Here is a 25,782-nt window from a genome sequence, read left to right on the forward strand (position 1 = left end):
TTTTCTTGCTTTCCAGATAGTTTACAGGGTCATTTGCTATCTTGAATGCCATGTGTATCTCCTTAAATTTTTCTGATGCTCTTTGGAGTAAACACAAAGATAAGTCAATTTTATATCTACTTGTAAATGTGTATCTTTCCTCAGTGGTTGCAGATTTCACGTCCTCATCAATTATTCTCAGGATTTCATGGAAATATCTGGGATTGTAATCACGCTGTTGCCTCCTAATGTTATTAATTATCTCAATAGATCTTGAAATAATGCGATCAGTAGTCATATTTATGGACTCTATTTCAGAGATGTCTAAATTCCTTTTAATTATGAGGTATTTCTTGGTCACTTTGACATGTTTCTCATAGTTGATTTGAAACTTTTCTCCAGAATATTCCTTCAGTATGTCCACCATGTTTTTCTCCTGTTTGAAATTCAAAAGGATGTCTTCAGAATCCACATCAATGTTAGGCTCAGCGACTGGAAGGACCGTTGAGGACACAACACTGACCCACTTTTTCCAAAGTTGATTGAATTTCTCATGTAGCGCTTCATCACTCAGTTCTTTGCCCTTTAGAGTTAAAGCCAACTTTCGGCTTCTTTCCAATAATTCCTTTTCATAACCTGATTTTTGGTTATCTAGTTTTTCTTGACTTTTTTTTAAAACTAATAAGTTCATTGGCTTTTCTTCGGCTGTCTGAAATAAGTGCCTCTTTAAGGATTATTAGCTTATTTTCAAAATTTGCTTTCCACTGAACCAGTATTTCACTATCTGGATCTTCATTAAAATATTTCTCCAATTCTTGCTTGATGGCTTCATATTTTTCTGTAACTGGAGCCTCGAATGTGCTTGTTCTGAACGTCTGGATTTTTCCATTCTGAATCTAATTGATCAGCTTGTTCTGCAAGCCCAGAACATGACTTCTCAGCTCCCAGGTCCAGTAGTTATACATGGTTTCCAATTTGCTCATGGCCATGACCTCTCGGGTGTTCCTGAAACTGAAAATAAAATTCTCATTCAACAAGGCTCTCCACAATCTTGAACTCGGAATTTTACATCTGATATCTTCATGATCCTTCCCCTAGAATCCTCTTTGGCAGTCTCAAGAATTCTACTTTTCAGTTCCTGGAGGTTGTGGCTGTAGTGAGGATTGGGAGGGGCCATTGGGGGATTGCCATCCCAGAGATGAGCAAAGTAGTAGACGTGAGTATTGGCATCAAACTTGATGACATCACTAAAGTGGGTTACATCTGAGCACTGTTCTTGTTCAGCCGCTGTTGCTGTCATTTCATCTAGTTTCTGCTCTAGCCGCCTTCATCCTTCCATAGTTTGGTCTTTAGCTGTAACTTCCCCCACATTCTGATGGATAAAGAGGCAACTTGGGGACATTTTTACTTGTTTCATCCTCAGAAAAGCCTGGACAGCTATTTGTAGAATATCTTGCATTTCTGATGGATTTCCCCCAAAAATATTGATCAGAGTCAAGTTTCCAAGTCCAATGACAAAGGAGGCCAACTCATTGTCATGATTCTGGGATTTGTTGCTGAGTTCTGGGGCCCGAAGTCCTTCTGTGTCCACAATAAGCATAAAGTCAAAGCCAAGTTCCTCTGTGAATGTCTCTTCCACCTTCCACCTGAACATAGATTCTGCTTGGGAAGATGTAAATTCCTTTGTTTCCATCGTGTGCCCTGCTAAGGGCGAAAGAGTGAGAACTCCTTGCAGACACTGAGTAGCTCCTCTCTCTTCTCTAATAGGCCCCTTTGGTAGGTGGTTTTGTAAATTCCCTGCAGGGTCAGCCCTCCAGATGCCCATCTCTCTGGATCTCTGTCTAGGAGGGTTTCCCTGTGAGACAGTGTCCCCTCCATGAGGGTGAGTTGTCTCTGCATGTTTTCCACGACTTCTCTTAGAGACTTTTCAAGAGGTGGCCAGTACTCTTTGGGGATCTCCATCGCCTTCCTCAGCTCTGCCTCTTTTTTCCTCACTGCCTCTTCCTGTCGCTGCCTCCCTTCAGACAGCAAGTCTCTTAGCTCCTGCAGTGTTTGGTCTACCTGCTTCTGCTTTTTCTTTATCATTTCCACCTGAGAGTCCTGTAACTCTGCAATACTATCTGAGTGCGACAGCTTAAGCAGCTTCTCCAGGGCCCTTTTCTCCCAGGGATGTTGTGCCTTGGATTTCAGCTTCTGGAGGTCTTTTTCTTCTAGGTGTTGTAAGGCCTGGGCACAGGTCACACCCAGGTGTTCCTGCAGCTTGGGTATCCAGTACTCAACATCCAGTCCTACTTCTCTCAGCATCTCTTGGAGATCTTGCCCGCTTTCTCCTCTGAGCAGGGGCTTATCAGGGATGGACTCTGCTGTGCCCATGGCTGTGGGAAAAAAAGACACATAGTTAGCCTGTCATGAACTTTGGAAGTGTCAGCCTCATGGCCAAAAGTGTGAGTGTACTAAAGAAGTAAGTGTTCAAGGCTTTCTCCTCCCCTCCTTTCACTGTTTCAACAAATATATTTGTTAACACCATCTTTAAATTTCTTGTGTGCAAGACATCTTTGTGGGTGTTCTGAGCATGGATTGCCTTTTTTAGTTGTCATGGTGAGTTGCAACTTAATAGCCTGGCTTTTTGGCACTTCCTATTACACAGAATCAATTGCACAGAGACTATAAGCTGAGAGTTGGAGGTTGATAATTTGCATGAGTTTGACAGCTTGATATTTCTTTTAGAAACAAGAGTGGTACCACCCATTATGTTTCCTCTATTAGTTTCTCGCACACCTTTGTTGAATGGTTTCCTTCCTGTCTCTCTGTGACTTCTCCTTAGGCCATTTCATGACATTTATTTACTCTCCTGTCCTTTAAAATGCTCTTCTGGATTTCAGCATCATGGTGACACAAGATATTCTTCCTTTTTGTCTGTCCACCTTTTAAAACACCTAATTAGACATCCATACATGAAAAAAAAAAGTGTCTCTGTGGGAGTTGTGGTATCTAGCACCATATGCCAAAGGTTGTAGGAGGAGTCCGATCCACCTGTGCATCTGGTAAAAGGCATAAGACCTCAGTATCTTCTGTCGAACCAATGGCATCGATGAACCTACCCCAATCCCTCCTGCTGTAGTTGCAAGGAAACCTGGAATTTTTTGACCTGGGCAGACACCCACAGATGGGAGAGAATTTGCAAAAGTCTAGCCTTCAAGAAGGGAGGTTCCAGCAGAAGTTTGATGACATTGCACTGGGCTAAACTATCTGGTGGCTGTGACCTCTCCAGTGGGGAAAAAGTAGAGTGGTGAATGAGTGCCTGGTGATCCTATGTGTTTGGGACATGGCTAGAGAAACCAATTTCTTTCCAGCAGCACCAAGAGTACTGAGGCAGGACCTCCATGACTGGGAGGAGGAAAGATATTGGGAAAGAGGCAGATAAGAATATCAAAGGGCATTAAAAAGACATAGTCTCTGCTGCTTGTACTCAGGGCTTCAGCAAGAAGTCCTCCCATTAGACTCTAGGAGAACCTCACCCACGGATCTCCCAAACAGGTCGGCGGGCAACTCCATCACCTTGAGTGCTAAAACCACAACTCCCCTCACTCTGTGGCTGGCTGATGTGTGCACTCCTGATTTCAGTAGTGAGAGCCAGTCTGTAAATGGAGTGCTATCAGAAAGAGACCAAGATCTGTGGGCAAGCAAGAAATCACACACTTGAGGTATAGTGCCACCTTCTGGAAAACAACAGAGAAGTTTCCAGTAGCCAGCCTTGTGAGTTGTAAGAACCAGGGAAGTTATAAAAGCATAAAAATTCTGCCACAAGAGAGACCAAGAAGAGTGGAGCACGTGTACCCATATAAAGGCAGAGGACACCCCAGCACCAATAAACAGAATACCCTATGTGAAGGCCATTAGTAAAGATTTAAGGATGTATCTTCTACTTCAAATGTGAAAGCAGCAATGCAAAACTACAAGGGCATGAAAAATGTGGGAAACATGTCATCACCAAAAGGTAAAAATTCTCCAATAACCTTGAATAAAGGCATAGAATTTTGTGCCCTGGCTGATAAAGATTTCAAAATAGCTGTTTTGAAGAAACTCAATGAGCTACAAGAAAATACAGAAATAGGATTCAATGAAATCATGGAAAAAATACATGAGAAAATGAGATGTTTACCAAAGAGATAGAAATCATAAAAAAGAAACAGAAATTCTTGAGCTGAAGAACTTAGTGAATGAAATGGAAAAAGCAATAGAGAGCAGGTGAATCAGAGCAGGGCAAATGGAAGACAGGATAAGTAAGTTAGAGGACAGGAATTTTGAAATAACCCAATTAAAGGAGAATAAAGAAAAAAGATTGAAAAAGAGCAAAGAAAGCCTACATGATCTATGTGATTTCATAAATAGAACAAAAATTAGAATAATCAGGATTCCAGAGGGAGAAGAGGAGGAGAAGGGTGCAGAAAGTTTATTTAAAGAAATAATAACTGAGAAATTCACAAACCTGCGGGAGACTTGGACATCCAAATTCACAAAGCTAATAGATCACCTTTTTATCTCAATGCAAAAAGACAAATTCCAAGACACATTATAATGAAACTGTTAAAAATCAAAGACACAGAGAGAATCCTAAAAGCAGCCAGGGGAAAAAGGATTGTAACCAACAAAGGAACCCCCATTAGGCTATCAGAGTATTTCTCAGCAGGAACTCTAAAGAACGGGTGAGAGTAGGAGGATATGTTTAAAGTATTGAAAGAAAAAAATTTTAAGCCAAGAGTGTTCTTTAGGTATAAGAATATTCAACAAGGAAATATTGGATTTGAAACATACATTAGACCAAATGGACCAAACAGACATTTATAGAACATTCCACGCAATAGCAGCCGAATATACATTCCTCTCAAATGCATACATGATATTCTCCAGGATAGATCATATGATAGAATGCAAAACAAGTCTCAGCACATTTGGAAAGATTGCAATTTTACCAAGTATCTTTTTTGACCAGGATGGTATGAAACTAGATATCAACAATAAGGGGAAACCAGGAAAATTGACAAATTTGGGGAAATTAAACAACAGACACCAGAACAACCAAAGGGTCAAAGAAATGTCAAAAAAGAAATAAAAAATTATCTGAAAACAATTGAAAATGGAAAGACAACATACCAAAACCTACTGGGCCTCAAAACCAGTTCTGAGAGGGAATTTTCTAGTGACAAATACATATATTAGGAAAAGAGAAAAATCTCAAATAAACAACTTAACTTTATACTTCAGGGAACTAGAAAAAAGAAAAACAAACTAAGCCCAAAGTTAGGAGAAAGAAAGAAATAACAAAGACGAGAGTATAAATAAATGAAAGAGAGATAAGAAAAGCAAAGGAAAAAATCAAATAAATGAATAACTGGTCTTTCAAAAAGATAAAGAAATTGACAAACATTTAGCTAGAATAAGAAAAAAAACCCAGAAGACTCAAATAAATAAAATCAGAAATGAAAGAAGAGACATTAAAACTAATAGCACAGAAATACCAAAAATCATAAGAGATTACTATACTATGAAGAATTATATGCCAATAAATTGGATAACCTGGAAGAAATGGATATATTCTTAGAAACACACAGCCAACACAAGACTGAATCAGGAAGAAAAAAAAAGAACCTGAAAAAACCAATAATGAGTGAGGATATTGAATTGATAATCAAAAATCACTCCACATAGCAAACTCCATGACCAGATAGCTTCAATGGGAAATTCTACAAACATTTAAAGAATAATTAACACCAGCCTTTTCAAACTCTTCCAAAAACTTGAAGAGGAAGGAATACTCCCACATTCATTTTATGAGGCAGGCATTACCCTTATACCAGAGCCAGATAGGGACTACAAGAAAACTATGGACTAATATCCCTGGTGAATATAGATGCAAAAATTCTCAACAAAATATTAGCAAATCAAATTCAAGAACACATTAAAGAGGATTATACACCATGACCAAGTGGGATATATCTCTGAGATGCAAGGATATTTCAACATATACAAATCAATAAATGTAATACATCACCTTAATGGAATAAAAGGTAAAAATCAACTGATTGTTGCAATAGATGCAGGAAAAGAATTGGATGAAAATCCCCAACGAATTGAGTGTAGAAGGAACATACCTCAAAATAATAATGGTTGTAAATGTCAAACCCACATCTAATGTTATACTCTATGGTGAACAATTGAAAGCTTTTCCTCTAAGATCAGGAACAAGACAAGGGTGCCCACTCTCACCACTCTTATTTGGCATAGTAATGGAATTCCTAGCTAGAACAATTAGGCAGGACAAAGAAATAAAAGGCATCCAAACTGTAAAGAAAGAAGTAAAATTGTCATTATTGCAGATGATAGACTAACCAAAAAATTGTTAGTACCAATCAATAAATTTGGTAAAGTGGCGGGATATAAAATCAGCATCCAGAAATCAGTTGCCTTTCTATACACTAACAATGGAAACCTCTGAAAAAGAAATAAAGAAAACTAATCCATTCACAATAGCATCAAAAACAATAAAATAGTTAGGAATAAATTAATCCAAGAAAGTGAAAGATTTATACAATAAAAACTACAAGACTTTGATGGAAGACGTGGAAGAAGACAGAAACAAATGGAAAGATATCCCATGTTCATGTATCAGAACAATTAATATTGTTAAAATATTTACACTATCCAAAGCCATCTATAGATTCAAGGTAATCATCATCAAAATTCCAGTGGCATTTTTCACAGAAATAGAGAAAAGAATCCTAAAATTTGTATGAACCACAAAAGATCCCAAACTGACAAAGCAATCCTGAGAAAGGAGAGCAAAGCCAGAGGCATTACATTTTCTGACTTAAAACTATACTACAATATTATGTCAGTTAAAACAGTATGTAGATAATAACAACAATAAACAAACACATAGGGACAGAGATTGGATTGGTGGTTACCAGAGGGGAAGGGGGGAGGGAGGAGGGTGAAAGGGATAATTGGGTACATGTGTGTGGTGATGGGTTGTAATTAGTATTTTGGTGGTGAATATGATGTAATCTATGCAGAAATAGAAGTACAATGATGTACACCTGAAATTTTTACAATGTTATAAACCAATGTTACTGCAATAAACAAAAAATTTAAAAAAAATAAAAAATAAAAAACAGTATGGGACTGGCATAAAAATAAACACAGAGACCGATGAGAAAGAATAGAGAGCCCAGAAATAAACCCCTGTATGTACAGTCAACTGATATTTGACAAAGGAGCCAAGAACACTCAATGAGATAAGGATAGTCTCTTCAACAAATAATGCTGGGAAAACTGGATGACTACATGCAGAAAAATGAAATTGGGCCCCTATCTTATACCACTCACAAAAATTAACTCAAAATGGATGAAAGAGTTAAATATAGTACCTAATACTGTAAAACATTAGAAGTAAACATAAGAAAGAAGGTTTTTGGCATTGCTCTTTGTAATCGTTTTTTTCAACGTAACATCAAAACACAAGGAACAAAAGCAAAAATCAACAAGTGGGACTACATCAAACTGAAAATCTTCACAGCAAAAGAAACAATCAAAAAAATAAATGAAAAGGTAACCTACAGAATGGGAGAATATATTTATAATCCATATACTAGATAAGAGGTTAATATCAAAATATATAAAAGACTCACACAATTCAATAACAAAAAAAATCAAAAAATCCAATTAAAAAATGGGCAGTGGAACTAAATAGACACTTTAAAAGGAAGATACCCAAATGGCCAACAGGTACATGAAATGATTCTCAACATCACTAGTCATCAGTGATATGAAAATCAAAACCACAATGAGATATCACCTCATATCTCTTAAATCGCTATCATCAAGAAAAAAAGAAATAACAAGTGATGGTGAGGAGGTGGAGAAAAGGAAACACTTGTGCACTGTTGGTGGGAATGTAAATTGGTTCTGCCATTATGGAAAACAGATTGAAGTTTCTTCAAAAACTTAAAAATAGAACTACCATATGACCCAGCAATTCCAATACTGAGTAAATATCCAAAGGAAGTGAAAACAGGATATCTAAGATATATCCCATGTTTATTGCAGCATTATTCACAATAGGCAAGATATAGAAACAGCTTAAGTGTCAATCAATGTCTGAATGGATAAAGAAGATGTGATATACATATATATATATATATAAACACATATACATGCACAACAAAATATTATTCAGTCATGAGAAAGAAGGAAATCCTGCCATTTGTGACAACATGGATGGACCTTGAGAGTATTATGCTAAGTAAGATACAACAGACAAAGAAAGAAAAATACTGTATGATATCACTTATATGTAGAATCTAAAAAAACCAAAATCTTAAGAACAGACAGTTGAAAGATGGTTACCAGGGGCTGGCAGGTGGGAGAATTAGAGTGATGTTGTTTGAGGGTACAAACTTGCAATCAGTAGATAAATAAGTCCTGGACACGTAGTGCTCAGCATAGCGACTGTAAACAATAATACTGTATTATAAACTTCAAAGTTGCTAATAAACTAGATCTTAGTTGTTCCCACCACAAAAAAAGAAATGATAGTTATGTGACAGGAAAGAATTATTACCACTCTATGGGGGTAATCATATTGGAAAATATAAATGTATCAAATCTACACATTGTACACCTTAGACTTACACAATGTTATATGTTAATTATATCTCAATAAACATAACTAAATAAATTGCACTTCTAACCTGGTTTAAGCTTGTCACTCTCTTCTTACTCTTCATCTGCCCCTAGTTAATATCATCTTTGTATTATGAATAACCGTGTGTGTATTGTGCACTTTGTATGTATTATGAACTGTGTATGTATTATGAACCACTGTTTATGTACTGATGTCATCCTAATCAGTGTATGTAGAGCCAAATGCTCTCTTGTATTCAATGTTTCATCAATGTTTTGTTCCCCGCCCCCCCACTGCCTTCAGGATATGTCCTTGCACAGCAGATAAGATGAGATTTCACGTCTCAACTTTAAGCATTACTCAGGTTTCCCCTCTTCCTATAATTCCTATCCTACTGAATGGCACTACCATACTTCCAGGCCAACAGGGGTCCTACTCATCCTTCTTCCTACTAACATGAACATAGTTCACCGTGTCTTTTCAATTTACCCATTTAAATCTCTTCAGTCTCCCTTCTTTTTCATCACCCATTGGTTCTCTCTTTAATCCATTGAAAGAAAATAGCCGACAAATTAGGTTTCTATACAGAGTGAGGCATCCTGAAAGAATTATGGAGGAAAAAACAAAATTAAAAACAAGAAATTGAGAGCCAGCCCTGAAGGCCTAGTGGTTAAAGTTTGGCGCTCTCACTGCTTCAGTGGCCCAGGTTTGATTCCCAGTCATGGAATGACACCACTCGTCTGTCACTAGCCATGCAGTGGCAGAGTGGCTCACATAGAAGAACTAGAAGGACCTACAAATAGAATATACAACTATGCACTGGGGCCTTTACGGGGAAAAATGAAGAAGATTGGCGACAGATGTTAGCTCAGAGTGAATCTTCCTCAGCAAAAAACAACAACAAAAAAGAAATTGACAGAATTTGTCACTAGGAAATTCATATTGAAGGAACTACTAAAGCGTGTTTTTCAGGAGAAGGAAATATCACCAATGGAAGGTCAGAGATGCAGGAAGAAACAATGAGCAACAAAACAAATAAAAATATAGATAAATCTAAATAAATGCATAAAAGAGTGGGGTTTAAAATACATAACAACAATTGCATTCAGGGTGGAGTGTGTGGTCAAATTGATTTAAAGTGCCCCCAGGTCCTTGCAGTATTTGACAGGTGGGTCAAATAGTCTGTTGATTTTGGTATCTTTTGTTAAATCAAGGATAGCAATTTCTAGTATAATCTCTAAGTAGCACATTAAAAGAATGTGTAACTGTCACACTAACAAAAGAAAAACAAAATGATAACAACATTTGATTATACAACTTCTCAAAATTTGTGGGATAATAGTGAAAATAGTGCTTAGGGATAAATCTATAGCATTGAATCCATGCTTTAGAAAAGAATAAAGATCTGAAACCAATAACCTAAGCTTTCACCTTGGGAAATGAAGAAAAAATTAAATAAGCAGGAGAAAACAAATAATGAAAATTAAGGCAGAAATCAATGAAATTGAAAATAAGAAATCAGTAAAGAAAAAAATGAAACCAAAATTTGGTTCTTTAAAAAGATCAATAAAACTGATAAGTCTGGCTAACTAAGAAAAAGAGAGAGAAGACACAAATTATAAATATCAGAAATCAATTGGGATTGTGAATACTGATCCTATAGACATTAAGAGGAGAAAACGGAGTACTATGAATAACTCTATGCTCACAAATTTGATAAAATAGATGAAATGGACCAATTCCTTGAAAGACACAATCTACCAAATGTTACATGAGAAGAAATAGATAATCTGAATAGGCCCATATCTATTAAAACAATTAACCAATTTTTAACAACCTTCCAATACTGAAAGGACCAAGCCCAGATGTGTTCACTGGTGAATTCTACCAAACACTTAGGGAAGAAATTGTACCAATTATATACAATCTCTTTCAAAGAACAAAAGCAGAGGGAATACTTTGTAATTCATTCTATGAGGTCAGCATTACCTTAACACCAAAACCAGAGAAAGACATTCCAAAAACGGAGAACTATAAACCTATATCTCTCATGGACAATGAATCCAACGATGTAAAAAAGAATTATAGACCACAACCAAGAGGGGTTTATCTCAAGTATGCAAAGCTGGTTCAACATTCAAAAAGAAATTAACGTAATACATCACAACAGACTAAGAGGAAAAAAATCACATGATCATATCAATAGATGGAGAAAAAGCATTTGATAAAATCTAACACCTGTTGATTATAAAATCCCTCTGCAAACTAGGAATAGAGAGGAACTTCCTACACTTGATAAAGGGCATTTACAGAAACCCTACAGCTAACATACTTAATGGTGAGAAGCTAGAAGCTTTCTCCACTAAAATCAGAAACAGACAAGGATATCCCCTCTTAACACTTACTCAGCATCCTACTGGACTCCTAGCTGGTGGATTAAGATAAGAAAAGAATATGAAAAATATACAAATTGGGAAGGAAGAAAGAGAACTGTCTTTGCAAATGACAAGATTGTCTATGTAGAAAACCCACAAATTTAACAAGTCTCCAAGAATTAATAATTGAATATAGCAAGGCTGCAGGATACAGGGTAAACATACAAAAATCATTGTTTTCCTATATACAAACAATCAGCAATTGGAGTTTGAGATTAAAAACACAATATAATTTACATTAGCAGCCCGAAAATGAAATACTTAGGTATCAACATAACAAAATATGTGCAATATCTATACAAGGAACACTATAAAATTCTGGTGGAAGAAATCAAAGGAGATCTACATAAATGGAGAGATATTTCAGGATCAATATTGTTAAGACATCAGTTCTTCGCACCTTGACCTATATATAGAATCAATGCAACCTCTATCAAAACCCCAGCAAGTATTGTGTGGATATTAATAACTTGATTCTAAAGTTGACAAGGACAGGCAAAAGACCCGGAATAGCCAACACAATATTGAAGGAGAAGAACAAAGTCAGAATACTGACACTCCCAGACTTCAAGACTTACTGTAAAGCTTTAAAGTAATCAAGACACTGTGGTAGTGGTAAAGAATATACAAATAGAGTTGATGAACAGAATAGAAGATTCAGAAATAGACCCACACAAATATATTCAACTGATCTTGAAAGGAGTAAAGGCAATCCAATGGGGGAAAGGATAGTCTTTTTAACCAATGCTGCTGGAATAACTGGACAACCACAGGCAAAAAAATGAATCTAGACACAGACCTTAAACCCTTCACAAAATTAACTCAAAATGGATTATAGACCTAAATATAAAATGCAAAACTATAAAACTCGTAGAAGATAACACAGGAGAAAAACAAGGTGACATTGGTATTGATGATGACTCTTTATCTATATCAAAGGCATGATACATGAAAAAAAAATTGATCAGTGGACTTGATTAAAATTAAAAACTTCTGTTACGTGAAAGATATTGTTAAAACAAGGAAAAGATAAGCCAGAGTCTGGGAGCAATTCTTTGCAAAATACATATCTGATAAAGGGCTGGTAGCCAAAATGTACAAAGAACCCTTAAAATGCAACAATAAGAAAAGAAACAACCCAAATAAAAATTGAGCCAATATTCTGAACAAATGTGTTACCAAATACATATACAAATGGCAAATAAACGTATGAAAAAATGCTCACCATCTTTGTTATTAGAGAATTGCAAATTAAAAGGAGATACCACCACATATGTATTAGAATGGGTAAAATCCAAAACACTGACACCACCAAATGTTGTTGAGGATGCAGAGCAATAACAACTCTCATTCATTACTGGTGGGAATGTAAATATTACAGCCACTTTGGAAGACACGTTGGCAGTTTCTTACAAAACAAGACATACTCTTATTGTGTGATCCAGCAACCGCACTACTTGGCATTTACTCAAATGAGTTGAAAACTTACATGAACACAAAACCTCCACATAATGTCTACAGAAGGCTTATTCATATTGCAAACTTGGATGCAAATAAGATGTCCTTCAACAGGCGAATGGATAAAAAAAACTGTGGCACATCCATATAATAGATTATTATTTAGTAAAAAGATAAATGAACTATCAAGCCTTGAAAAGACATGGAGGAACTTTAAAAACATATTGCTAAGTGAAAGAAGCCAGTCTGAATATGCTCCATATCTATGATTCCAACTATATGACATTCTGAAAAAAGGAAAACTATGGAGACTGTAAAAAGATCAGTGGCTTCCTGGTGTTGGGCAAAGGAAGGGGAGAATAGGTAGAGACTGGGGAATTTTAGGGTAGTGAAACTGTTTTTTATGATACTGTAACAGTAGATCATGTCATTATATATGTTTCAAAACCTATAGAATGTATAATACAAAGAGGGAACTCTAGTGTAAACTATAGACTTCAGTTAATAATAGTGCATCAATATTGGCTCATCAATTGTAACAAATGTGTAACATTTGCATGTGTAACAAGACTAATGCAAATGTTTATAATAGGGGAAACTGGGTGTGGGGTGGCGATATATGGAACTCTCTGTACTTTCCACTCAAATTTTTGGTAAATCTAAAACTGCTCTAAAAATAAAATCTATTAATTTATACTTTGCTAATTTCTACTTTTAATACTTTATTAATCCAAAAGTAGTCAAGTAAGGAGGGAAAAAGATACACAGCATTGGTGGTTCAAATAGAAATCATACAATACGATTACAAACACAAATATATGAGTAATCATATTAAGTATAAGTACACTGCATGCTTCAGTGAAAGACAAAGATTATAAGAATGAATTAGTAACAAAACTTGGTACAAAACTCTAACATATCTAAAACATGAAGATACTGAGAGTGTGCAAGTAAAGAGAGAAAATTCAAGCACCAAGAGAAAGCTGGAGTAGCCAGCTATATTAATAAAAGAGAAGTAGAATTTAAGTAAAAAAGCCTCCTGAGAGAGAAACATCTTAAGTTATAATGATAAAGATTTTTCACAAAGAAGATATAACAATCCTACATTAGTATCATCTAATAATGTGACCCCAGAATAAAAAGCAAGACATCTGGTTTCCAGTCTGGCATGTAGGAAACTTGTAAGACATCACTCCATCCTAACACAAGTAACAAGCTGAATAAACTGAAAAATCAACAATTCTTAGTTCCATCAGATAAGTGAGCTCACAGGGCAATCTGTTGCCCCCAAAATTGGAGAGACAGACAGGTGAATACCAAGAATCACAACTTACTGTAGGAGAAACACATGAGCAGAAACCTCCATGGGACCTAGTGCTGGGGCAGGAAACCTAAAGTAACTGAAAAATCACTGCAGGCTGTGGACAAGTCTGAGCATCAAAAACTCCAGGAGGACCCAGTCATAGAGGGCCTCCATGCTTTTGTGAGTTTTACCTCCTGGAGCTTAACCAGGTTCTCACACTGAATATTGGAGAAAAATCCCCTCATGGAGAAGGAGGGGGAAAGTAACCATTTTGAAATAGGTCAGAGTATTCTCTTCTTAATAAGGCCTACCCTGAAGAGAAACTATTTTACCAGTACCTGAGTTATTGAGATTTTTTTCAGAGTCAGACTGACCTGGGGAAAGGGAACTATCCAAGGCCAGTGTACTCTACCATTCTCCCTGGGGAAGGAAAACGCCCAACTCTAGCCCACTCGAGCCATTATCTTCCACCAAAGGGGGTAAAAGAACTGAGAGGCATTTGTGAATTCACAGTCCAAGGCACAGGCTCACTGAAAGAGAGACCTAGTCATAGGACTATAGAACACTTCTCCTCCCCCACACCTCACCACCACATTGTTATTAAAGGCCTATTTACAGCAGTTCCTTTTACCACAGCACATCATATCTGTTAATAAAAAGTATAAGGCACACAAAAGCAAAACAGGTTGAAGAGACAGAACAAGCATCAGAACCAGACAGATATGGCAGGGATGCTGGAATTATCAGATTGGAAATATAAAATAACTATGAATAATATCTTAAGGCCTCTCATGGACTAAGTAGAAAGCATGCAAGAACACATGGACAATGTAAGCAGAGAGATGGAAATTTTGAGAAAGAATAACAAAGACATGCCAGAGAGAAAATCACTGCATCAGAAATGAAGATTGCCTTTGATAGGCTCATTAGCAGACTGGACACAGCTGAGAGAAGAACCTCTGAGCCTGAGACTATTTAAGCAGAAACTTCCAAACTGAAAGACAAAGAGAAAAAAGACTGAAAAAAACAGAACAGAGTATCCAAAAACTGTGGGACAACTACAAAAGGTGTAACATATGCGTGATGAGAATACCAAAAGGCAAAGAAAGACAGAAAGGAACAGAAGAAATATTGGAAGCAATAATGACTGAGAGTTCCCCAAAATTAATATCAGACACTAAACCACAGATCCAGAAACCAGAAGGCCAAGCAAGATATATGCCCACCAAAACCATACATAGGCATATTATATTCAAACTGCCAAAAATTAGAAAGGGAAAAATTTTGAAAGAAGCCAGAGGAAAAAACACCTTATCTATAGAAGAGCAAATACACAAACTGCATCTGAGTTCTCCTCAGAAACCATGCAAGTAAGAAGAGATCGGAGTGAAATATTTCAAGTGTTGAGAGAAAAAACCTCACCAACTCAGAATTCTGCACCCTGGAGAATTATCCTTCAAAAGTGAAGCAGAAATAAAGACTTTCTCAGACTATCAAAAATTGAGGCAGTTTGTTGCCAGTAGAACTTCCTTGCAAAAAAGGTTAAGAGAAGTTTAACAGTTTAGAGAAAAGTTTAGAGAGAATGAAAATGATACTTAGATCTACATAAAGAAAGGGAGAGAATGAGAGAAGGAATAAGTAGAAGTAAAATAAAAATGTATTTTTCTTAGCCTTAATTGACCTAATAGATAATGCTTTGTTCAAAATAGTAATAGCAACAATATATTTGAATATGTATGCTATGTATATATCTTATGTGTGTATAAATATGCTGTGTATGCTTACAGACAAGTGAAATGAACGATAGCAATGATACAAGGGCCAGAAGAGTGAAATTAGGATTGTCTTGTTATTATAAGGTACTTAGACTAGTCATGAAGCAGTGTAGTGCTGTTTGAAAGTGAACTTCGATTAGTTGTATCTTTCAGATAGAAACAGAAGGAATAGTTCCCAAATCATTTTATAAGGTCAATGTTACCCTAATAGCAAAACCAGACAAGACATATCAAGAAAAGAAAACTACGGGCTAATATCTCTCATGAACATAAATGTAAAAAAGGCTCAGCAAAATATTAGCAAATTGAATCCAGTAATGTACAAGAGGAATTATACACTACAACCAAGTGGGATTTATCTCAGGTATTCAAGGCTGGTTTAACATTTGAAAATCAACTAATGTAACACATCACATCAATAAGAATAAAAATCACATGGTCATATCAGTTGATGGGAAAAAAGCATTTGACAAAATCTAGCACCCATTCATTATAAAATCTCTCAGCAAACTAGGAAGAGGGGAACTTCCTAAATTTTATAAGGACATTTAGAAAAATTCTACAGCTAACATCATACTTATTGTTGAGAAAGTAGAAACTTTCCCCCTAAAATCAGGAACAGGCAAGCATATCCCTTCTCACTATTCCTATTCAAAAACCCTACTGGAAATCCTAGCTAATGGATTAAGATAAGAAAAGAAAACAAAAGATATACAGACTGGGAAGGAAGAAATAAAACTTTGAAGGACAGTTTGGTTGGTTCTCACAAAACTAAACATACTTTTACCATACAATCCAGCGTTCACGCTCCTCCTTGATTTTCACTAAAATGATCTGAAAACTTATGTCCTCACAAAGAAACTGCACACAGATATCTATAGCAGCTTTACTCATAATTTTGAAAACTTGAAAGCAGCTAAGATGTCTTTTGGTAGGTGAATGGATAAATAAACTGTGGTACATTTAGACAATGGAATATTATTCAGTTCTAAAAAATCAGTAAAAATAAAAAGCACTTGAACAGTATGATTAACAATCCAACCTAATGTCCACATGTAGAACACTGCACACAACATTGTTGTCATTGTGTCTCTAACGATTTATAGAAAACCTTTAGGCTGGGCACAAAGGAACTGTGCATCTGGGCAGGGGACAGCCAAGTGTTTGGGGATTGCTGGTGGACAGTTGAGGAGAGGGGAGAAGAGAGTTGAATACCTGGGGTGAGGGCATGAAGACATGAATTTAGAGAGCCAATCTAGGGATCAGCGTAAGACAGAGGTATGGTCTTCACCAGCCAGAACTCCTCATGAGGGTGCATCAAAGTAGGATGTCCCAAATTGCACTTATTACCTGCTTTCCAAACCTCTTGCTCTTTTTGTTTTTCCATCACATTCACCCTATTCCAATTTTTCCGGTGTCTACAAAGATGACTATTTGTAGTCATCTTTGACTTGTCTCTTTTCACTCCCTATCATCAGACATTATATTCTCAAAATATTTCATCCAATTTAAACACATGTATTTATCATAGACTATGTGCCTATATGCTTATTCTGTACACAGAACATACTATATGAAAAACTGGGCTAGACTCAGATGAGGGAGGAGTGAAAATTGGTGGAAGAAATGTCAACAATCTAAGAAATACAGCTGACACCATCTTACTGGCAGAAAGCAGCAATGACTTGAAACGACTGCTGACAAAAGTGAAAGAAGGAAATGCCAAAGCAGGAACTGTTTTTTTAACATCAAGAAGACAAATATCGTGATTATAGAACTACACAACTTGAATGTACATGATGAAGACATTGAAATTATTAAAGATTTTGTTTACCTTGGTTCAGTCATCAATTTGAATGGAGACTGCAGCCAAGAAATCAAGAGAAGACTGAGACTTGGGAGGGCAGCAATGAAAGAATTAGGAAAGATCAGCAGGTGTATGGAAGTGTCATTAGAGACCAAGGCCAAGATTGTTCACAGCCTTGTATGCCTATTAATATGTATGGGTGCGAGAGCTGGATAGTGAAGAAGGCTGACAGGAAAAAAATTGATTCATTTGAAATATGATTTGGAGGAGAGCTCTACAGGGACCCTGGACTGCCAGAAAGACAAACAAGTGGGCCCTAGAGCAAATTAAGCCTGAACTATCACTGGAGGGGCACATCATGAGAAGGCAGGATTCTTTGGAAGACACAATAATGGGAAAGTAGAAGACAACAAGAAAGAGGAAGAACAAATATGAGATGGTTTGACTCCATAAAGGAAGGAAGCCATAGGCATGAGTCTATAGAAGCTGAGTAGGGCTGTTAAGGACAGGACATTGAGGATATCACTCATTTATGGAGTCTCCAGGAGTCAGAGCAGACCTGGCAGCACATAACAGCAACATGTGGCAGGTGGTCTGCTAGGAAATGGGGTTACAGGCATGGAAAAGACATGATGAGAGAGGGTCACGCATGTGTCTAGGAGGGAGGAAAAACATGAGTAGTCTGGGAGGAGGGAGAAACAAAGCTGTAATTGGAGATCCTATAATCTTCACTAGATGACTTCACTTCTTGATTCTCTAGAAAATGCAGAAGCTCCACCCACCTTCCTTGAGACTTGTTCTCTCACTTATCCTTTCTTTCTTTGCTTGCATCTATCTGGTTCCCTTGGTTGTCTCACAGCAGCCTCCAAACACGCTCAGGTATCCCCATTTTAAATAAATGCAGGCTAGAGTTTCTCTCTTCCTTAGGCTCTCAATCTCCTTATTCCCATCACTACAAGATTTCTGAAAAATTTAAACACTTGGCTCAATAAATATGCCTCTATGATTATAGTTTATAGTTTATTTAGCTGATGAATGTTCACTGTCTCTATTTCTTCATAAATTTTCATTGTGAAGTATGACTTCTGTTTCCATATTCTCTAAAAGGGCTTTCCACAGCCCTGTCCTTCAAGTTCTAGTTACCAAGTTAACTAACCTTTTCTTGGTACTCTGTCTTCATCTTACTAATGCTTAAGACGAATGCCACCGTTTCCTCCTTTCTTGTGTTCATCATTGTTGGGGCCTGGGGCAGGCCACCTCAAAATATCCCACAATAGTGTATTGATTATCTTGAATTAAAGTCACTTGAGAAGCAAAAAGGACATTCTGACTCTCCTGTCTCTGTGCCCCCTAAAAGCAGGAAATAAGTCTCCCATGCTCTCCCTGCATCCTTATCACCAGAGTTGGAAATTCAGGGCTGAGAAACCTGCATAAAGAAACTTTGCTAATTTACTACCTATAGCCTAAACTCTGCTTAAATTCCTCACTATTTACATACCCCAAACCTAGGTTTCTTTGTCCTGTCAATTCCTCACGAATTTATGTTTCTTTGTATCAAAAACATATATATTGCCTGCTTTATTCACTCTTTGAGCATCATTTCTCTATGATCTCCAATATATGCATAATAAACCGGGTTTTTCTCCTGTTAATCTGTCTTGTGTCAATTTTATTATTAGTCCAGTCATAAGAACACAAGAAGGGAAGAAAGGGGATTTTCCCCACCCCAACATCATCACCTAAGTTAGTCTTATACATTTAACTATCACAGATCAGAGATAGCAAAAATATACCAAGGAGTTCCAACATTTATTCCAGAGTATTTACCCATACTTGCCTTATGCCATGTAGTGGTCTAGGTGCTATGGATTGCCTGCTGAGTAAGACTGAGATGCTACATGCTCATACAGGGTAGGGGAGACAGACCATGCACAAATAAATAAATACACAAAATAATTTGTCTGTGATTCATGCTATGAAGGAAGTGAAAAGAATGATATAATGGACAGCAATTTGAGAGGGAATGTGAGCACTTTAGATTAAGTGAATAGTGAATGCCTGTTTGAGAAGTTGACTTTGGAGTCATGACCTGGAGTTCTCGTGCTGATCAGGGGGTTTTTTGAGGCCTACCTTGTTGTTTCTAACTTTTCTAGTTTCTATTAGAGTTTTGTTTTGTTTTTGGTGCCCACTTTCTATCTGTGATCCTATTCTTTCACTTTGAACTTGGTGTGGGTAGTGGGTCTTATTGGATTGGGTAGGATGATGGCTCACTTTAGTTACTCTTTCTCAATTCTGGCTCTAGACTCCTGTCCAGATTCCCTTCTAAGACTGCATATATCCCCCAATTAGAATTGGGGGGATGGTGATATGGGCACATTTGTTTTCTGGACACCTTATTTCTTAGTTCTCCATCTATAACTTTTCTTGTTGGGCAGCTACTACATATCAGGCATAAGTTCTCCTATATATTTGACCATATTGATTTGCTCTTTAATCTGTTACCTGTTCTATATTCACACAGCCATTGGGCTCTCATCTTTTCTGCTTTGGTGTATTCAATAATTTTCTTTTTTAGAATTCCTTTTCTCTCTTGTAATTCCTTTTCTACATTGAATCCAGAGTCAACATTCTGACATCCAAATTTAAATCATTTATTGCTTTACTTACAAAACTTTGAAAATTCTACATTGCCTTTTGATACAATTAAACTACTTAGCCTGGCATTCAAGGTCTTTATAATTTAACAACAATCAATCTTGACAATTCCTTTCACAACCACTCCTTTTCCTTTTCCTAATGCTTACCTCACTCTCTTCCCTTAACTACACTCTGCCATCTTCCTTCATTCTCATGGCATTTCTTGACTCTAAATATTACATTGCATTAGGCTTACCCCACCTTCTCTGATGGGGGCTCCATATTCCTTTTGACTTACTCCAGATTTCTCCTTACATGTGAAGCCTTCCATTAATCTTCTAGGTTGAGTTAGTACCTCTCTTTTCTGTGCTGTCAATAGTACCTTGTACTTTTGTATGTATTGTGCTATACACATATTATATAGATTTTCAAACCATTTCTTAAATATCTGTTTAGATCATGTACTACCCTTCTTCTCATACTTGTAGCTGTTATGGGTCAATGACCACGTCAAATTCATATTTTGTCCTCAATAAGTCTTACACTCTATCCTTGTGTCTCTGTTTTAGTCTCTGCTCCTTTTGACTTTTTTCATCACTGTTTCTTTTTCAGTCTCTGTGTCAGGTCTTATACCTCTTTCTCTTCCACTTTTCTTATTTTTCGTCTACTTTTCTCCTTCAGGCCAACCTCCTGTCTTCAGGTTGCTCCAGAGAGATGAGGATATAGAGCGTGTTCTTTCCCTGAGTCTCTTAGAGCTATTGCTCACAGGTTTAGTCCAGGCTCTGGCTTCCTGTGTGGCAGAAGGCCTGAGTTTAAGTAAGGTCAGGAAGCTAAAAAACTGGTTTCACTGTGTTTTAACATTTGTTACTATCTTGTTAAGGCCCAAGGATCTTGAATTACATGTTTAATAAAACTCTGGTGTTTAAAAATGATCACAAGAAGAGGACTACTAATTATAAAGTGGTTTGTCCTGTGTGTGTATGTGTGTATGCGTGTGTGTGCATGTGCCCCTGGGTGGGGCATAACATATATAAGCCCATTCCATCACCCAGCTGGCTGTGTCACCCCCTCCTTCTTTTCTACCCACTGCTGTGGAAAGGCTTTTAGTTTATTTCTATGCGTCTGTCTTGTTTTCCAGAAACTTTTTTTTTTTTTAATTTTCAGTGAGAAATGCTTTGGGAAGGATAGAAAACTTTTCTTCATAAGGAAATGTCGCAATGGATTTTGAATACTGTCTGGCTTTCATTCTTCAAATAGAATTTCAATCTTATCTCTCTAAGTTTCTTTCAACTTCCTAGAAATAAACATTTTTGCTTGGTCAGTACTCTTTTTACATAATATGATCCTAATTGTGACTATAATTATACTTATCTAACATTACAATAGAGCCTATGAAATTTTTGTGCTTGCATTTTCTTCCACAAAAGTTTGGTTTAGGATATTCTTGGAAATCTATCATATGGGAACACTGAAATCTTCTATTACTTTGCCTGCTAAAAGGTGCCTAAGATCTTGAGGAACTGTGATAACAGGGAGTTAGAGTGGGTGTGGGTGCATCTTCTCTGAGAAGCCAGTTAGGTGTAGGAGAGGAGAATAGTTGATAAGAGGGATAGAAAAGAGTCCAAGAATCTTTTTAGGGAGGAATAAAATCTCAGTCATGGGTCATTTCATCTTGGCTGTGTTGGGGGACCTCTCCTATAAACACCATCTCAATGGTTTCTCAGTGACCTCTAGAAACATCTGTTACACCCTCAGGGACCATATATTTCAGTGGTATGCTGGAACCAGCTTGTACTGGGTGATGAGAACCAATTGTTACATTTTCAGGAATTTTGTAACCCATTTATTAAGCACAGCCATTATGAAAAATGAATATTATAGAAGTCATCAGCAAATATAACGGGATGAATAAGTCCTACTACTGAAACAATAAATGAGCAAGAGAAAAACCAACAGAATCAACCTTGTTGGAACTTGGGACAATAATAAAAAGTTTATAGGAACCAAATGAATGCTGAATCAAAAAAAGAGCAACTTAAAAATGGGAGGGGACTGTTGTGGCCTTTTACTTGCCCTTGGTCCTCCCTCCTCCCCTGCTTGATAGAGGTCTTGAAGATATCAGCCCACAGTCCCAAAACATGAAAACAACCGAAGTGTCCATGGATGGATGAATGACTAAAGAAAATATGGTAAATATATAATGGAATATTATTCGGCCATAAAAAAGAAGGAAATCCTGTCTTTTGCAACAAGGTGGGTGAACCTCGAGGGCATTATGGTAAGTGAAATGTTGGACAGAAAAAGACAATTACCATGTGATCTCACTTGTATGTGGAAAACAAAAAACAAACAAACAAAAAAAATCAACTGAACTCACAGATACAGACAACAGATTGGTATTTGCCAGAGGTGGGGAGTGAGGGGCAGGCAAAATGGGTGATGGTGGTCAAAAAGTACAAACTTCCTTTTATAGAATGAATGAGTCCTGGGAATGTAATATACAGCATGGTGATTGTAGTTGATAATACTGTGTTGTATGTTTGCAAGCTGTTAAGATACTAGACCTTAAAAGTTCTCATCACAAGAAAAAAAGTTATATGTGTGTGTCGTGATGAACGTTGACTAAACTTATTGTGGTAATCATTTTGCAATATATGCATATATGGAATCATTATGTTGTACAATTAAAACTAATATAATATCATGTCAATTATATCTCAATAAAAAAAGAAAAAAATGTAAAAAATTTTAGCTTGCCTCTTAGCCTGCCTCTTATCCTAGGTCTTATTATTCCTTTTGTATTTGGAGCTGCTCTTTGGACTTGCTTGATTAACTACGTAGAATGGCTTCTCCAATTAGAAACTCACCCTAACTTCTCGGCTCTAGCCATTTGGGGGTATCCATCCAATTTTGATAAGGAAATGATGATATGGGCAACTTTGATCTCTTGGAAGCCCATTTTTCCTATTTCTTCCCCTAAACTGTGGTCCCTTTTGGATACCTATTAAATGTTGGGCATTAGTTGGCCTATTTATTTGACTGCTCTCTGTGAGAAGCTCTTGAATCTGTTATCTGTCTCCCTATTGTGGTCCATTTTCACATTGCATCCTGAAACTCATATTTATGTCATCTACTTGCTTACAAAACTTTGAAAACTCTTCATCGGTTTATGATATGATCAAATTACTTGGCCCTGACCTTCAAGACCCCTCCTGATGTGGCAACAATCAACATAATTCCTTTCACAACCACTCTTTTTCCTTTTCCTACCTTCTAGCTCACTTTCTTTCCTTAGAAACTACACTCTGCCATCTTTCCTGAACCTCGTAGTTTTCTGAACTCTGCATATTGAGGGGGAGCAAAGTATGCCACCCAAAAATGTGCCACTTTGGTATGTGGATTGTTTGAGGTGAAGGCAATTAATGATACCAGTGCAAGACAAGGTTGACATGAGGGAAGCCATTGTAGAAAAGAGGCTCTATTGTAACTTTGAATGACCTCTGACAAACTAACCCAGCTAGATATGCACCCTCCAGGAGATCTAACTGCTGTGTTGATTTTACGACCTCTGCTTGTTCATGTACCTCCTTGCCGATAAGGTGATAACTTTGTTCTTTTGAGTTCCTTAGGAATGTGATGACCCTTGAACACAGAGTCTATGCTGATAGCCATCAACAATGAAAGCTGAAAGATCTGGTGGGGCAACTCCCAGTCTATAACACCAGAAGGTCAACATTCCTAACCTCCTCCCCTGTTACCCACCAGCCTATATAACTGCTGTGAGACTTTGTGCCCCTTAAGATAGTTTTCTTTTCAGACATCAGTCGTCTATCTTCCCTCTTGTTAGCAAGAAGTAATAAAAAGTCCTTTTCCTCCTACCACCTTGTCTCTTGACTATTGGCATGTCTTGCTGCGAGCAGAAGGCCCCACGTTGGACGGTAACGTTAAGAGCTGACAGACTCAGGAAAAGCTTTTTACTTCTCCCTTAAGTGCCTAAAATAATTTAGATATGTTCCAGGTGTTTTCCAAGAGTAAAGACTCAGGAAAAGCTTAACATTGTTAAGCACCTGGAAGAGAGCTATTACCAGAGAGAACTTTTATATCAGAAAGACTCATCTGTATGGCATGGCAAATATTTGTTTACTAAACATTTGCTCTTCTCATCTTCCTCCCCTTTGAAGCCCAGACTGCTACCCTCTTCTCCTTATCTCAGGATGGCATACAAGCCTCAATTGCCTGACTGCCTGTGAGTCATCATGCCTTTATGGGGTTCTGGTATATAGATAATTAAATTTGTTTTTTTCTTGTTAATCTGTCTTATGTCAATTTAATAATTAGACCAGCCAATTATTACTCCTGACCCAGTGCAAGTTTCTCCTTACTTGTGAAGCCTTCCTTTCATCTTCCAGGTGGAGATAATACCTCTCTTCTATATGCTTACAATAGCACCTGTTACTTGCATGAATCATAACAATGTTAAGCTTTTCCTGAGTCTTTACTCTTGGAAAACAGTGATGGATAAAGAAATCCATCCACCCTTATGTGTTCTGAGAAATGGCTGACTGCAAAGAACCACTCTTTCTCTTATGATTGACTTGGGTAAGACTCACAGATGTCTCCCTTTATTACTTATGAGGCTGACACAGACCCTTTAAATTCCCATTCTTTGCCCCCTAAAAGATTAGCTGAGCTATTTGTCCCACTGATCAGTTGAAACAAAGTGCTTGTAACTTGACTGAACCTTAGTTAAGCTTCTTTCCTTTCTCTGGGCCCCTGAACTTTGACCCACCCTCCTCCTGACCCAGCCTACAATCCCCACTTAGTGATCTGTCCTAGAATCCGCAAACCTCAGGGAAAAATATTCCCTGATTATCCCACTGCTTCCATGCCTGTTCTTTCTAACCTTGCTGACATTTCTCCATAAAGAAAATTCCTTTCTGCCTGGCCTTTGAGATACTGGCAGCCCTATGGGTGGACTGTTTTTCCTATTGCAATAGTCTGCTTCCCCTTATTGCAATAATCCTTGCAAATAAAGTCCCTTTTTACTTCAGTCTGGAGTTATTTTTATTTCATAATACAGATTACCAAATTGTTTAATTGTCTGTTTAGATACTGTACTCCCTTTCCCCCTGATTTGTAGCTGTTTTTTGGAACATTGACAATGCCAGATTCATATTTGTGTTCTTAACATGTCATAATCTGCCTGTGTCTCTGACAATTCCCTATGGCTATTGCCACCAATTTCTGTTTTCTATTTTAGTCTCTGATTCTGTCATTGTATCTCTCTATAGACCTCATTTCTCTCCTTTCTTTTCACCTACCTGTCTCCTTGAGGCCACACTCCTGTCTTCAGGTTGCTCCAGAGAGACCAGAGAGAAGGCAGTTGGTCCCTTCCCCTGAGTCTGGTAGGTTGCTGACTCACAGCTCCAGCCCAGACTGCTTCCTCTGTGGCAGAGAGGCCTGAATTTATCCTCTGAGCAGGAAGTGAAAAACTGGTTTCACTTTTGTTTTTGTTGGTTGTTTTTTCTTAGAACAAAAAGTCAACTGATTTAAAGGAATCATTTTCCTTCCTGTCTTCCTGCCTTCCTGCCTTCCTTCCTTCTTTCTCTCTCTCTTTCTTTCTTCTTTCTTTCCTTCTTCCCCTCTCTCTCTTTCTTTCTCTCTCTTCCATCTTTCTTTCTTCCTGGGTTTTAAATTTATTGCAG

At 37.3% G+C, this 25,782-nt stretch overlaps 1 protein-coding gene across 1 annotated transcript; it reads right to left on the bottom strand.

Moving 5' to 3' along the window:
- Positions 1–444: 444 nt before the first annotated feature.
- LOC131408812 (interferon-induced very large GTPase 1-like) lies at positions 445–25,458 on the bottom strand. Its single transcript, XM_058545861.1, has 2 exons — positions 25,399–25,458; positions 445–2,354 (listed from the first exon to the last, which is right to left on the bottom strand). Exon 2 carries the CDS (start codon positions 2,350–2,352, stop codon positions 1,684–1,686), a length of 669 nt encoding a protein of 222 aa, XP_058401844.1. The 5' UTR covers positions 2,353–2,354; positions 25,399–25,458; the 3' UTR covers positions 445–1,683.
- Positions 25,459–25,782: the final 324 nt, after the last annotated feature.

The sequence above is a fragment of the Diceros bicornis genome, chromosome 7 (assembly GCF_020826845.1).
Source record: "Diceros bicornis minor isolate mBicDic1 chromosome 7, mDicBic1.mat.cur, whole genome shotgun sequence".
NCBI classification, from domain to species: Eukaryota; Metazoa; Chordata; class Mammalia; order Perissodactyla; family Rhinocerotidae; genus Diceros; species Diceros bicornis.